At 40.6% G+C, this 15,107-nt stretch overlaps 1 protein-coding gene across 1 annotated transcript in view; it reads left to right on the forward strand.

Moving 5' to 3' along the window:
- Positions 1 to 15,107, forward strand: part of DCBLD2 (discoidin, CUB and LCCL domain containing 2) — a 136,452-nt gene that overhangs the window by 48,264 nt on the left and 73,081 nt on the right. Inside the window, exon 2 of the mRNA XM_082245307.1 lies at positions 13,824 to 14,051. Within this exon, the coding sequence (XP_082101433.1) occupies positions 13,824 to 14,051 (228 nt within the window). The remainder of the gene's footprint in view (positions 1 to 13,823; positions 14,052 to 15,107) is intronic.

A 15,107-nucleotide genomic window follows, 5' to 3' on the forward strand; every position in this document is an offset into this window, starting at 1 on the left:
AATGCCACTTTCGGTCCCCCATCAAACTTGCATGGCAAGGATTTCTGGGCACTTCTTCGGATATGGACTGACTGTTTTCAAGTAAATGGTTTCCAGGATGGATTTGATACAAATCAAGTAGATTTAAATTCTGATTTAAGTCTCTAGTAAAAAAAAAAAGGCTTTGTTTAAATGCACACGATTTAAATAGAGCAGCTGTCATCTCTGACCCGCTGTTGACTCACCAATAGTTCCATTTACTTTAATGGGACAGCTGGTGATCCGGCAGTGACACAACAAGGTTGGGGGTGTTGCAGGTGAGTGGATACCCGCTAACAGGTGCTGCCGTGATGGATCTGAAATGACAGGTGCTCTTTAAAGGGGTTGTAAACCTCACGGGCGACATGTTTGGCCGCTCTTCTTCCGGGTTTGCGGCATCCGGCCATCTGATTGGCTGGAGCCGCGGTGACGTCACTCCCGATCACCCTTATGGGCGGTGGGAGAGGTGCCCTCCTCCCCTACCGCTGGATCCCGGTCGCTTATCAGACCAGCCGGTAGCAGGGAAAACAATCCGGTCTGCTGTCCCCTCGGGCAGGAAGTTTATGGCCTTGGAAGACCGTAGCGACATTGTGAACCCAATGTTGCAGCGCTGCTTAAAATCAGTAAAAATAGTGAAATAAATATGTAAACTTGTGCCAATGTGCAAACCTGTGCAAAGTATACCGTGCAAATCTCGCAAGATCATATAATAAATACTTCAAATTCATGCAAAAAATATCAAAATTCATATTAAATCATATAGTCCATATAAAGTCCATCAAAATGCAGATAAAGTGCTCCTGTGCTTCCTATGTGCATGGATGGGGATGATCCCCCCCTGTGGTTTTCTACTTACCACAATACGATTAGTTTAAAGCATGTAATGATGTCTTGCATTATAATCACAAAATTCTCTGACACCCTGGAATCCGTGATAAAGCTGGTGAGATCCTTAATGGTGGTCCTTGAAGCTTCCCCGAGTTCCCTCATGGAAAAGAAAAGCCATCCATAGTGAAGAACGTTTGAACAATTTTTATTGAAAATAAGAAAAAACTACTCACAAACATAATAGAAGTAAAGGCATGTAGGTCTCTGCACGGTGGTTCGCTGCTCCCGCAGCGTGCGCTTTACCGGCCAGAAGTGACATCAAAGTCCGCTCAGCCAATCCCTAGGCGCGTTTCGCCGTCCAATCACGGCGTCATCTGTAGCTGAGCTACATAAATGTATAAATACCATAAGCGTGAGGTTATACCGACAGACATCATACATTGCTTCCTAACAACCATTTTAAAAAAAGACTTAGCTTGTGCGCAGAAGCGAACGCATACGCAAGTCATGCCCACATATGCAAACTTAGTTGAAACCACACATGTGAGGTATCGCCGGGATCGTTGGAGCAATAACTCTAAACTAGTAACCTGTACTCTGTAACTCTAAACTGGTAACCTGTAGAAAATTTTTAAATTGCAGCCTATGGGAATTTTTTTTAAGTACCATTCCAGGAGCCATTCCAGGAGCGTGTGCAATTTTGAAGCATGACATGTTGGGTATCTATTTACTCAGTGTAACATTATCTTTCACTTTACAGAGAAAAAAAAATGGGCTAACTTTACTCTTTTATTATTTTTTAATTCAAAATAGTGCTTTTCTTTTTTTTTCAAAACAATTGCGTTTGTAAGACCGCTGCGCAAATACAGTGTGATAAAAAATATTGCAACGATCTCCATTTTATTCTCTAGGGTCTCTGCTAAAAAAAAAAAATATAATGTTTGTGGGTTCTAAGTAATTAGCAAAAAAAAAATTGATTTTAACTTGTGTCAGAAAAAGGCCCGGTCCACAAGTGGTTAAATTAAATCATCAATTTTTATCCTCCCTGATGATTTTAGAATAATCCTTTCTAAAAGTGTGTTAATTGCGCTTTTTTTTTTTTTTTTTTTTTTGTACCTTGATGCACCATGGCTTCATTTTCCTCAAAACGTATCCAGTTTTTATTATTGTGTTAACAGGTTAAGGAAAGATTTTGTTCCTGGGGTCCTCAGGAGATGTAGGGAGTCAGCAGGTGACCTCCCTCACCAGACTCCAAAGATTGAAATATCTTTTTAGTGGACTGGCCCTTTTAAATGTAAGAGTGGATACTCCCTTTTTTAGTTAACCGTGGATCTGTATTTTCTTTTTATCAGGCAAAACTTCCTGTAAAGTAATGTAAATACGCCTCCTCTAAGGCTCTAACCTCGGATAAGAAAACTCCCGATTGCTCCATGCCAAAGATTAGTCAGTGTCTTGTGGTGAACTCCTGATCCCTGTGAAAGTGAAAATAGCACCCTCACAGAGGCCAGACTCTGGAAACATCCCGTGAATGCTGCTCTCTATCTGTTGACCTTTTTTAAACAGGCCTTCTAAAGTGTATCCATTAACCAGTAAAGCAATGCAAGGAGCTTCCAGCTTGACTGTTTACATAGTGTTCCTCATGGCTGCCTGAACTCCATAATGGGCCACCCTCTGTCCATCCTTAGTGCAGCCAACCAGCTAAATGGACAGCCGTCGTGATTGATTCGAATTTGCAGAGAGCCGAGGAAGGCTGTTATTAATGATCTCTCCTTAAAGCTTTAGCTCCACTTACAAACCCTTAGGCTATAATCATTTTTAAACAGCCTGAGTGCAATTGTAACTTTCATTTAATGGCGCATTTCTGTATGGCCGGAGTATGCAAGCCATTTCACAGAAAAGATAGGATGCCTGTGAGAAGGGAGACTTTGACTTTCGTTCTCTGGCCCTCGCTGGGAAAATAATTGTGGGGTTTGGTTTTTTTTTTTTTGGGGGGGTTTTCTATTAATTCCTTCTGCCACTATTGGAGAGTAATCCTCATTAGAAAATGCTGTGTACACAGATAATGCTAAGGCCCGTACACACAATAAGAAAATCTGAAGGGAAATTTCGTCCAACCACCGATCTGCCGATTTTCGGATTGTTAGTGTGGTGCTTTGGACAGCAGTTTGAATCACATGCAATGTCTGATTGCACAAGTGTGAACCCAGCCTGAATCCTGGTTTGCCTAGTTTGGAATTATTTATGTATTTAGTTATTTGAGGTACTTCTAAAGTATCCACAATTTACGCAGCGTTTTACAGTGAGTAATAACAGGTAGGATGTTCTGTAATGCATATTTTTTTTTTTTTCTAACAAGTATGTAATGCATATTTTGTTCAGGAGTCTAAAAGTAAGGCCCCTTTTACGAGAAGGGTCCAATTGGGTCCACCTGGCAGTTTGTCAGGCGGACCTGATCAGACTGTCCATTCACCCCCAGTCTTGTGTTCGTTTATACCCGCCTACCTTGGGTCCTCTTTAAAAGAAACCGAAAGGGATCAGTCATCCTCCGTCTAGGTGGATCGGATCAGAGGGCAGTTGGGGTTAAACAGACAGCGGAGTCCGTTTTTTATTCCCGGCCGCCCATAGATCTGGTGACAGTGATTGCCATCTTTCTGGGTTTGTCTGCCAATATACAAAAGTACTTTGTTTTCACAAATGCATCTGATTTTTGTGTACTTTTTCCATTTTTTTATATTTTTTACGTTTTTAAAATTAGGTGTTCATTGTTGGATGCAGTGTTAATTTTGGCAGCAAATTTCAATTTAGTTTTAGTCTTAGTCTTAGGACTAAAATGGCATTTTAGTTTTAGTCCCATTTTAGTCTTCTGCAAGTGTTTTAGTTTTAGTCGTATTTAGTCGACTAAAACTCCAGTATATTTTAGTCGACTAAATGTCCTACATTTTAGTCGACTAAAACTCATTTTAGTCCTCTAATAGAATGGGTGTAGTTCAATTGTAATTTGTAATGCATTATTTAAGCATTTCTCTACAATTTCCAAACTCATTATATGCTACTGCTGGTCCTGGAGTGAAAAATCGAATATGTTATTTATGGTACTAAGCTTTGAGCATGCACAAGTGTTAATTTTGGCAGCAAATTTCCATTTAGTACTAGTTAATAGTCTATTGACTAAAATGCCATTTTAGTTTTAGTCGTATTTTAGTCTTAAGACTAAAATGCCATTTTAGTTTTAGTCGTATTTTAGTCATCTGAATTATGTTAGTCGACAAAAACGTTTTAGTCGGTTTTAGTCGACGAAATTAACACTGGTTGGATGGTGGCTAAAAATATTTCCAAATGTTACTAAATGGACTTGCATAAAAGAGAACAAACTTGGAAACTTGCTGAATAATTTTTACTGCGCCAGTCTCCTATTCTTCCGCCTCGTTAAGCAAGTTTCTCCTGATCGATTGGCAGTGGGCAGAAATACAATTGAGCGTGTACAGAGTGGTTTAGTTTATGTACTGTACACCTAATGAAATACCCCGGTGACTCGTATTCATTTACTGGGCAGTCAGTAATGATCCCCTCGCTCAGATAATATCACTTGCGGTTCTGAAGTACCGGTGATCTGATGAGCTTTTGACAGGATGGTCCGCTGAGCTTGTGTGGTAATCAGGCCGTGCTTTCAGGTTGAAGTTATGGTTTTATTACCCACATTAATACAAAACTAATTTAATTTGCTTTCTGCTTGTTCCTGATATTTTCAGAGCTGATTAAAAATACTCTCTTTTCATTAAGGCAAGAGGCGGCTCACTTTACTCAGAACAAGGTATTGAAAGCTTCCATGTATCCTGAGAGCCAGGTTATCTTTTGGTTTTTGCTTTTTTTTTTTTTTTTTTTTCCACTTGCTCAGCTGCGACATATTGAACAAAATAATTCTAGTTCTTTCAAATGATTTGACCGTTAGGCTTCATGTACATGGGACATTTGAAAAGCTCTGCTGAAAGCTGAAACTTGACAGCTTAAGTAACCAACGGCTAAAAAACATCAGTTTTGCCGTACTTACATGTCACGTTTTATGTGCGTTTGTTTTTTAACAGTTTTTACATTGTAAAATATTCAGAAATGTATCCCCATACAAAACACTTATAACTAATGTTAACCGCGTTTGCACTCTTACAAGCATTTGGCGTTTCAAATGGCAATCAACTTCCTTCCTGAACGCAATTTTTTGCTTTAAAAAAAAATGCCACTAAACTCAACTGCTTCTAAACGGCTATAAACGTCTCAGTATACATGGACAGATAGGATAACCTAGAGGTGAGTTCAGGGACTGCTGAAAAAAACGCCCAACTGCTCCTAAACGTCCGTTTTTTATCAGCAGCAGTGTACATGAGGCCTAAACTCCAACCACTCTTTATTTATTTTTCTATAAAATAAGGGTTTTGGACCACTGTTGGAAATTGTTTGTCTGAGAAGATTTCTCCTGATCCTTGTGACAAGAAATGAAATGGTTGCATTTCAATCCACTCATGGTCATCCCCGTTCAACACAAATCAATCGTTGGATCGTCTTCTGTCTAATTGGAACATTGGAAATCTTTAGTCAGTCAGTGACTGCAGCCACTGATCGGTGTATTCTGACAATGGATGAGTTCCGCTGACGTAATACATGTCATCGTGGGGAGGGTTTCTAAATCTACCTGGTTTGTGTGAATGGAGCAGTTCGCTTTGTTTGTTTTTTTTTTTATCACTCTCTCATACTGGTCACTGGAAGTTCAACATGGCACCTCATGGCAAAGAACTGTCTGAGGATCTGGAAATAAAAAAGAATCGTTGCTCTATCTAAAGATGGCCTAGGCTATAAGAAGATTTCCAAGACCCTGAGGCTGCATTCACATGTCAGCGTATGATCGCGGGCAGAACCGCCGCGGTTCCGCCCGCGATTCGGAGATTTATTGCAAATCGCGGGACGCCTAGCGTTGCCCGTTGATTTGCAATAGCCCCCCAAACGCCGAGCGATGTTGCCGCGATTTACGCCCGCCGAATCGCGGCAACATCGCACAAACAAAATCGCGGGACGCAATACGCTCCAAAGAAGCTCCTGTACTTTTTTGGAGCGTATTGCGTCCCGCGATATTGTTTGCGCGATGTTGCCGCGATTCGGCGGGCGTAAATCGCTGCAACATCGCTCGGCGTTTGGGGGGCTATTGCAAATCAACGGGCAACGCTAGGCGTCCCGCGATTTTCAATAAATCTCAATCGCGGGCGGAACCGCGGCGGTTCTGCCCGCGATTATACGCTGACATGTGAATGCAGCCTGAAACTGAGCTGCAGCACTGGCCAAGACCATACAGCGGTTAACCAGGTGATAGTCTGGCCAAGCATGTCTCCAGACCTAAACCCTATTAAGCATCTGTGGGGCATCCTCAAATGGAAGGTGGAGGAGCGCAAGGTATCTACCATCCACCAGCTCCGTGATGTCATCATGGACGAGTGGAAGAGGACTCCAGTTGCAACCTGTGAAGCTCTGGTGAACTCCATGCCCACAAGGGTTAAGGCAGTGCTGGAAAATATTGGTGGCCACACAAAATATTGACACACTTAGGCCCAATTTGGGCAATTTAACTTTGGATTTGTACTCACTTTTGTTGCCAGCGCTTTAGACATTAATGGCTGTGTTGAGTTATTTTGAGGGGACAGCAAATGTATGCTGTTATATAAGCTGTACACTCACTACTTTACATTGTAGCAAATTGTAATTTCTTCAGTGTTGTCACATGAAAGAATTTTTTTTTTTTTTTTAAATATGGTTTGGTACCACTGATGTAATGTCTTGATTCATTTAAAGAATAGGTCTGCTAGTTTGTACTATATTCATTTAGGAAATGGGTCTGCTTTGAAGTTTGGTCCATTGGCCAACAATCTCTATATTTACTTTTACTTTTTTTTTTCTGTTATCTATAATGATAACCAGGACTCTGCAGGCACAATACAGATACTGAGCTATTGTCAGTCCTTGTTGTTCACAGCTTCTGAATATAAGGAAAGAGATACTTCCTCTCAAGTGGATGCCAGAAATATTCCTTGTTTGGAATGTGTAAGGACCTCCGTAATTAGACCAGCAAACAATGACTACAAATAGAGGGCACTGAAAGTGAATTGACTTTCTTTTAGGAGGAAAAAAGTGTTCTAAAAATACCTAGTTATGTAATTTCCTGAGGAAAGCCCATGATCCTGGCTACATTCCAACATTCCTTACAGATCTATAGAACTCTAGTCCATGAATTACTGTGATTATGTTTGGTTTTCAGGGCAGTTTAATAGATGTAATTTGCTTCTCCCCCCCCCCCCCCCCCCCCCAAAAAAAAATCATGCTTGTTTCACCTTTATTGTAGCCAAAATGCATATACAGAATGTGTGGGTTATGCGTTTTCTACAGTTTTTGGTGTATTATGATCTAGCTACAGGCCTGCATTCTTGTTAGTGAATGCTGACCAACAGGTAAGGTGATGCCTTGCTTCATGATCTGAGTAATGTAAGTTCTGTGCAAGCCTGCCATAATTAGCCGGGTGCACATAGAGGCTTTCATGGTGGGCTTCAGTTGCAACTGAGTGTTGGCTGCAATAGTTTGACAAGCTGCGCACACTCCCTTTCCCCGTACTAGTGCCAGTCTTCCTCCACCCCACAACCAAAAAGATATATTAAGTTGTCACCAGGAAGACCTAAAGGAGTTGATTTACTAAAATGACAGTGCAAAAGCTGATGCAGCTGTGCATGGTAGCCAATCCGCTTCTAATTTCAACTTGTTTGTTTATGCTTTGATAAAAACACTGGAAGCCGATTGGTTTCTATGCAGAGCTACACCAAATTTTGCGCTCTCCAGTTTAAAAGTCCCATGCAGTAATATAAAGGTCAAGGATTAGTTATCCATGCAGCCAGGCTAGTGTCTGTGGGTTACCTGTATCCAGAAACCTGGTCTATACATGCCTTGGGGTTGCTATGCCATGTTTTAAGCTATATGTAATGTAAGGCTTTAAGCCGGCCATAGACGGTTCAAATCTCAGCCGGGACTAGCCAAGATTCGAACCATGTATGCGTAGGCTTTAATATACCCAAGTTGATTGAATTGATAACTTTGGTACAACCAGCCTGTTGGATTTTACATGCAATTATTGCTAGTGGCTGTTCTAGTGGTTGCAGGAAAGACTATAGCTCAGTCTATGGCCAGCCTAAGCTTTCTAGGATTCCAGTTCCTCTAATTGCTAATGCTGAAAACTGGGAGGGAATAACCCAAACATTTGGGGTTTTCCAACAGTGTGATCTTGCTGTGGAAGATGGTGGAGCAACCAATATGCCAAATTTAATCTAAGAAAAGTTCTTTAACCCTGGATGTACAGTTTAATTTGGAAGACGGTTTCCTGATTATTGGACCAAAGTAGTGTCTACTTTCTAGTAACAAAGAAATGGCCCCATCTATAACTGACCTTCCCAGCAAGGAGCACATAGACAGGCAAATGCTTGAAAGACAAAAAGAGAAAATTCCTAGCTCAACTCACCAACCAGTCTGCTTACCAACGGAATTAACGTGTACAACAGTATGCAATAAAAACAGGGGTTTAGTTAGCACACATTTGCAATTGCATGTGTAAGCTGCAAGGCGCCTTCACGGCACCCTATTTTACTTGCAGTCCTAACTGTACTAATTTTATTAGAGTCTCCACAATGGAAGCACATGCGTTCTAATGGATAGATGAGGGGCAGGTGGGCCTGGAGGTAGCCCAGTCCTCCCTAAAGGGGGAGGGGAACCATGGACACCTAGCACAATGGCAGCAAAGGTGTCCAGTGTTCACCCCCCCCCCCCCTTACAATAATACTCCATTAACAAAGAAATGGCCCCTGCCCCCATCTATAACTGGCCTTCACAGCAAGGAGCAAATGGACGGGTAAGCGCTTGAAAGCCAAAAACAGAGAAAATTCCCAGCTCAATGCCCCAACCAGTCTGCTTACCAACCAAACTAACCCGTCTAACAGTATGCGTTAAAAACAGGGATTTAGTTAGCACACACTTACAAACGCATCCGTAAGCTGCCCCTCCCGGCAGCCTGTATTACTTGCAGTCCTTACCCTACTAATTTATGAGTGTCTTCACAATGAAAGCATTCTAATGGATAGATGAGGGGCAGGTGGGCCTGGCGGTAGCCCAGTCCTCCTCACCAAAGGAGATGTGACCTCACTGCTTCATTACTCCGCTCTGTTTTAGCATGTTCACTGTGTTACTACTTAAACCCAAGCATGTCTTTTGAGTGCTAAGTAAAGTAACAGATCTGTTTCTCAATAAAAATAGAAAATAAAGGCAAAAAAATAGTCAGTTTATGTGCAGCATGTGTTTCTACTGCTAGATGAATTTTATGTCCAATTGCTTCATCCAGACAAGGAGGTAAACTTTGATTGATTGAAGACAGGATACATTTACTTCTACATCAATGGTCAATAAAGCCCAGCTGCCTCTACATAGCCATTGTTTCAATTCTGTACCCAGGGAGCAGTCGTAAATCATGAGCCTAATTCTGGTGCAATGATGAAGCGTAAATTGGATTGTATTTTGAAGTTAACACATTTATTTGAATGTCCGTATTTATCATTAACATCCGTTGTAAATTGACAATCGTATAATTTAGCAGTGTGCATTAAGTAATAGGCATCATTTACAGACTCCAGACAAAGCGAGTACAGAGATTTGACACATGATAATTGGGTATGTTTTGCCCTTTGACTATGCGTATATCCACAATGAAAGTCACTGTTTGTACAGTATATCTATTTTGACAATGCTCTTTGCTTTGGCAGATGATACACGTGAAGGTATGTGTACTGATAGGTGTGTTCTGCCCATGCTAGCCTATTACTTTTGTTACAAAAACACCCAAATGGATCAACGCCGCCTGTCACAAACAGATTCTGTCTTCACTGCAAAATGATAGTGGCAGCATTTATAAAAAGGGAAGGAAGATATCCGGGCCAAAAATCCACAACAACCATCATAACGGGTGGGGATGCGCCGTTATATCGGCCGTTGAAAATTATCGTCTGAAAATAGGGTTATTGGCGCTTGCCGATAAGGAAAAAAAGGTGCCAAAAATAAGTTCATGTTCATTTAAATTCATGATCTGAATTAAAAAGTCAATATAATACAATTATATATTAAAATATATATAATTTTTTTTTTAATTTTATAGAAATTTTATATTTCGGTTTCAGTTTTCAGCCAAGTGCATCCTGAATTTCTAGTTTCCATTCACAATTTTCATTTCGGTGCAACACTAGTAACGGGCTACGCTTTTTAAGCAATGCATTAAATTCATTCACCTGTTAACTAAATTATAGTCTACAGTCTTTTGAAGAGTATTCTCCATATCTCTTCCTCTGTGCGCTTTCCGAAAACAAATCCCCCCCCCCCCCTTGTGAGTCATTTTCTCTGGCAGGAAGACCCCCTGTGAGGAGTCTTTTCAAGTCCTAGGTCACACATTCATCTCCTGTCCAGATAAGATCATAGTGGGGTCGAATCTACATTTTTTTTTTTTTTTTCTGACCGCAGTGACGAGAAAAGTAGAATGGAAAATTTTTCTTCAATTAATAACATGTATGGTCAGCTTGGATTTAGATTCTTTTGAGCATAGGCAAATTTTCAAGAACGTTATTTTAAAATCATCAAGGATTCTTTAGAAGATTTCAAGCATTTTCTTTTAGAAACCTAACTGCACCAATCAATTTATGTGAAAGCTGATTAGATGTGGCTAAAATGGCCTGACGATTGTCATGAGTATGGCCAACATGAGGCAGACCCTTTTTTGAAGACTAAATATTGTGTTTTTTTTTTTTTCCTAGGATGTTTGAATTTACTTTAATGTGTTAACGCATAGGCTGCATAGTTGCAGCACTGGGGGTCATTGGTTTAAATCCCAAACACGGCACTACCTACACAAAGTTCACAAGTTTTCCCTGTGCCTCCGGGTACTCCGGTTTCCTCCCACACCCCAATGACATGCTGGTCCGTTAATTGGCTCTTGTCTAAATTGGCCCTTGTCTAAATTGGCCCTAGATGTGAGTAATGGGCCGTACACATGATCAGAAAACTGTATAAAAAAATACTGCTTTTGACACGATCGTGCGATAATCTGATCGTTAGTACACAGCTTTCAAGAGCCGATCACAACAGTTCATCCAATATTATCTGATCGGACAAGCACAAATTTTCTCGTACGGTTTTCGTTTAATCAGTACAGTTGTTCGAAAATACACTGCAACACATTACATCACTTCCAAATGTTTTATTCTGACGTATGAGAATTTTCGTAACCTTAGTAAACTTTCCTTATTTTCAGATTTTGAGATTGGCATGCAAAAAAAAAGGGACGATCAATTATCTAATCTCCTTGTGTGTACTAGGGCTTGGGGACCTTTTTAGATTTTAAAGCTCCTTGAGGGCAGGGACTGATATGAATGTACAATATATGTAAAGTCCTGCATAAATTGACAAGTACCTGCAATAAATAAAAACACTTGTATCAAAACAATGTTAGGCTGATTGGTAGCACAGTTTATCCATAGGGCTATATTCTATACAGGCGGTCCCCGGGTTACAAACAAGATAGGGACTGTGGGTTTGTTCTTATGTTGAATTTGTTTGTAAGTCGGAAGAGATACGTTTTTTAAGTGTAGCGACAAAACATTTTTCAAGTATTTTGAATAGCATAGGGAAGGGTTAACACCCCTGTAACATTTGTTTTGGTGTCTATACCCCTGTTCAGAAGATTTCCCCTCACTTTCTGTCCCTTTGATAATTCGATTTTTGAAAATTTTGGGTTGTTGTGGAAACAAGGATTGGTAAAAAAACTTCAGTGGAGACATTTTTTTCCCATGATAACTATTACAGGAGTGAATTTCCCTTCCTAGGGGGAGATTTCTCCTCACTTCCTGTTGTCTCCCTCTGTTTGTAAGTAGGATGTTTGTAAGCCGGGGACCGCCTGTACTTGGGAAAACTTGCATGAATGGAAGAGTAACTCCTTGCATAGCTGTAGGTGTGACATGAAGCAACAATCCTCCTCTGTACAATACTGTAAGGCAAAGGGCTTATGGCTGGGGGGGTAAAAACCCCCAAAAAATGAAGGGTGAGACATATAGTAGGATACCTATCACTGCTGCATCCTAATTTTGTTTTGACCAACTGGACTGAGACTTCAGTCGGGCTTGAAGGGCTTGCAGCAGATCGGGAATGCTCTATTGATTTTGAGGGATTGCCGCAGCCTGAAAAACTGAATTCAGAGATAAAACAATCAGAGTTAGGAAATTTTTGCCCAGTGGAGTGAATATTTTGGCACTGATTTATGAGAGCCAGAGCAAAAGATAAATAGGACCATTGTCAGGTGGAGGGGGGAAATTGATAAGCAAGAACATTATACAAGAAAGTTATTGTCTGTCATTTGGATCATCTAGCCCGCATGAGGTGTTTTTTTTTTTTTTTTCCTCAGTTTGGTAAAAAAAAATATAAATGTTAAAGTAAATTTCTCCTGCAAATCTACAGAAATCAAATAGAAGCTAAAATGTATCAGTGTTTCATGTGTTAAATGCTGATCTGTTCTGAAACATTTAGTACCATAGCATCTGAGGAGGCAAAGGTCTTACACTTGGGTATTAAAGCAGAACTAATTTTAATTTTGCATAGGGTAAGAGAGCGTTCTAACCCTTGTTGGTTAATTTTTTTGCCATAGGTGTCCCACAATTCCTATCCCATATCCAAAACAGGAAGTGAGAGGAAATCCCTTGGGAACACCTAGGCCCCCAAAACTAATGTCCCCAGTGTAAAATTTCCCCTGTATTTTTTTCTGGGGACAACCCAAATTTCGGGTTTTTCTTTTACTTTAAATGCGAATGGTAAACAGGATACATTTCCTTAATGGGGGCACAAACCACTATAAAAACTGACCAGTGTACAGACCCTCTCCACTCTATCCAAAACGTAAGAAAAAGTTTATCCTAAGGTATACTTAATGCGGCTTTTCCGTCATTTTTCATCTTTCCATCTATTAAATCCTCCGTTGTGGTTTTAACTTTGGATATTAAAACATTTTTTTCTGCCAGTAAATACCTTTTTTTATATATATATATATATATATATATATATATATATATATATATATATATATATATATATATATATATATATATATATATATATATATATATATATATATATATATATATATATATATATATATATATATATATATATATATATAATATAGCCCACTTCCTCTTCCTTGTCTGGTCATTAGCCTAGGCCAGTGATGGCGAACCTTGGCACCCCAGATGTTTTGGAACTACATTTCCTATGATGCTCAATTACACTGCAGAGTGCATGAGCATCATGGGAAATGTAGTTCTGAAACATCTGGGGTGCCAAGGTTCACCATCACTGGCCTAGGCTAATGACCTTGTGCACAGCTCTCACTCTTGTGACAGTTTGCCTGCAAGGGAGGGAGGGATGAGTCATGGGAAAGCCAATGAGAGCTGCAGAGCTGGATGAGGGTGGAGCTAACCGGAGACTGCAGAGAGAAGTGTGCAGGCAAGCAGTGTTGTGAGTGTCTGTATATAATGTGGCTGTATAAATCATGGAAGTGAACAGTCAGCAGTTTCAGCTGCCCACAGTTAAAATGGCTGCAGCCAGACTTGGTGGAGGGAGATTTCGGCAGCATTTTTGGCAAGTACAGAATCACAGTATATAGAAAATAATATGCAAAGTGATTGGAGGGACGCTTCAGAATGGCAAAGACATTTTTATTACAAATTATGTGAGCAGACTGCAGTTTCTCTTTAAAGTAAATCTGTCTCGACATTTTATATTCGTGGCATTATAAAGGCAGACAATGGTGCTTTATTTATTATGTGGTATGCTACAACCCTTGTTTATATTACTTTGTTTTTTTTCTGTTCCAGGAGATGGTTGTGGCTACACCTTTTTTGGCCCTGAAAGTGGAACTTTTACATCAAAAAACTATCCGAACACCTACCCAAACAGCACTGTGTGTGAATGGAAAATCCAGGTCAAGCCCGGTGAACGGATTCTACTAAAGTTTGGAGACTTTGATATTGAGGATGTTGATTCATGTCATTCCAGTTACCTGCGGATTTATGATGGTTTTGGAGCAGCAAGAACTGAGTTAGGTATGGAGAAGCCTTGGGAACATTTTTTTGTTATTTGTCTTTTGAGGGGGAAGGGTTGAAATGGATGTTGGTGGGATAATCAGGTAAGAATAAAGTTCAAATCTATTCTTTATAGATAGTGATTAAACCTACTGCTTAGGGCCGTACATGTGGACCTTGCATTGCCTTGCAAGATCATTTTAAAAGAGAAGTGTGGGTTTCGCAAAATAAATTCTACCTTGATGCAGCATTGATCCGATGCATGCATCTGACCCCCCCCCCCCGCCGCCTCTACACTGAGAACTGAGCGATCAAACACTGCTGATCGCTCATCTCTGCCCTCCACTCTGAGCAGAGAACCTTGGTCAGTCACTGGCTCTCTGTTCTGCCCCTTCAGAGCTCATTAGAGCGCTGGGCTGTGGAGGGGGTGGGAGCAGCTTGCTCAGTCTCCCAGCGGCTCGCTGAGTCAGCCACTAGTCCAAGCTGCTGGGTGGATCTTGATTGTAAAGTTGGGATTGATCCAGCGCCTGGACCAGCTGCGTGATGTTGGCCTATAGTGGGCTTAAGCAGAATGAAATGCACTCCTCCTGTGACCCATAGGAGGAGAAGTGCAAAAAAAGCATTGGCCATAGTTAGTTCAATTTGCTGCATACATGTTCAGGGTAAATGGTTGTCTCTACCACTAGAGCAGTAATGGCAAACCCTGGCACCCCAGATGTTTTGGAACTACATTTCCCATGATGCTCATGCCCTCTGTAGTGTAGTGGAGCATCGTGGGAAATGTAGCTCCAAACCATCTGGGATGCCAAGGTTCACCATCACTGCACTAGAGCCACTAGATCAGCATGACAGACTGGCAAAAAGCATTTTCAGCATAAGGTCTATAATGCTTCGTATTTTTCTTAGCACGTGTTTTCTTTTATATTGTGAATCCTTGTTCAGTGTGATTTTTACCAGAATGTTTTTTTCTAACTGTGGAGCATAATCTTATCAAACTGGGACAGAGCCTTGAACACATTGCTAAAACCTTGGTAGAGAGGTTATACTTCACTAAGAGAACACACAAGATGGCCTTCA

Source organism: Pelophylax lessonae (genome assembly GCF_965119305.1).
Source record: "Pelophylax lessonae genome assembly, chromosome: 2".
Taxonomy (NCBI): Eukaryota; Metazoa; Chordata; class Amphibia; order Anura; family Ranidae; genus Pelophylax; species Pelophylax lessonae.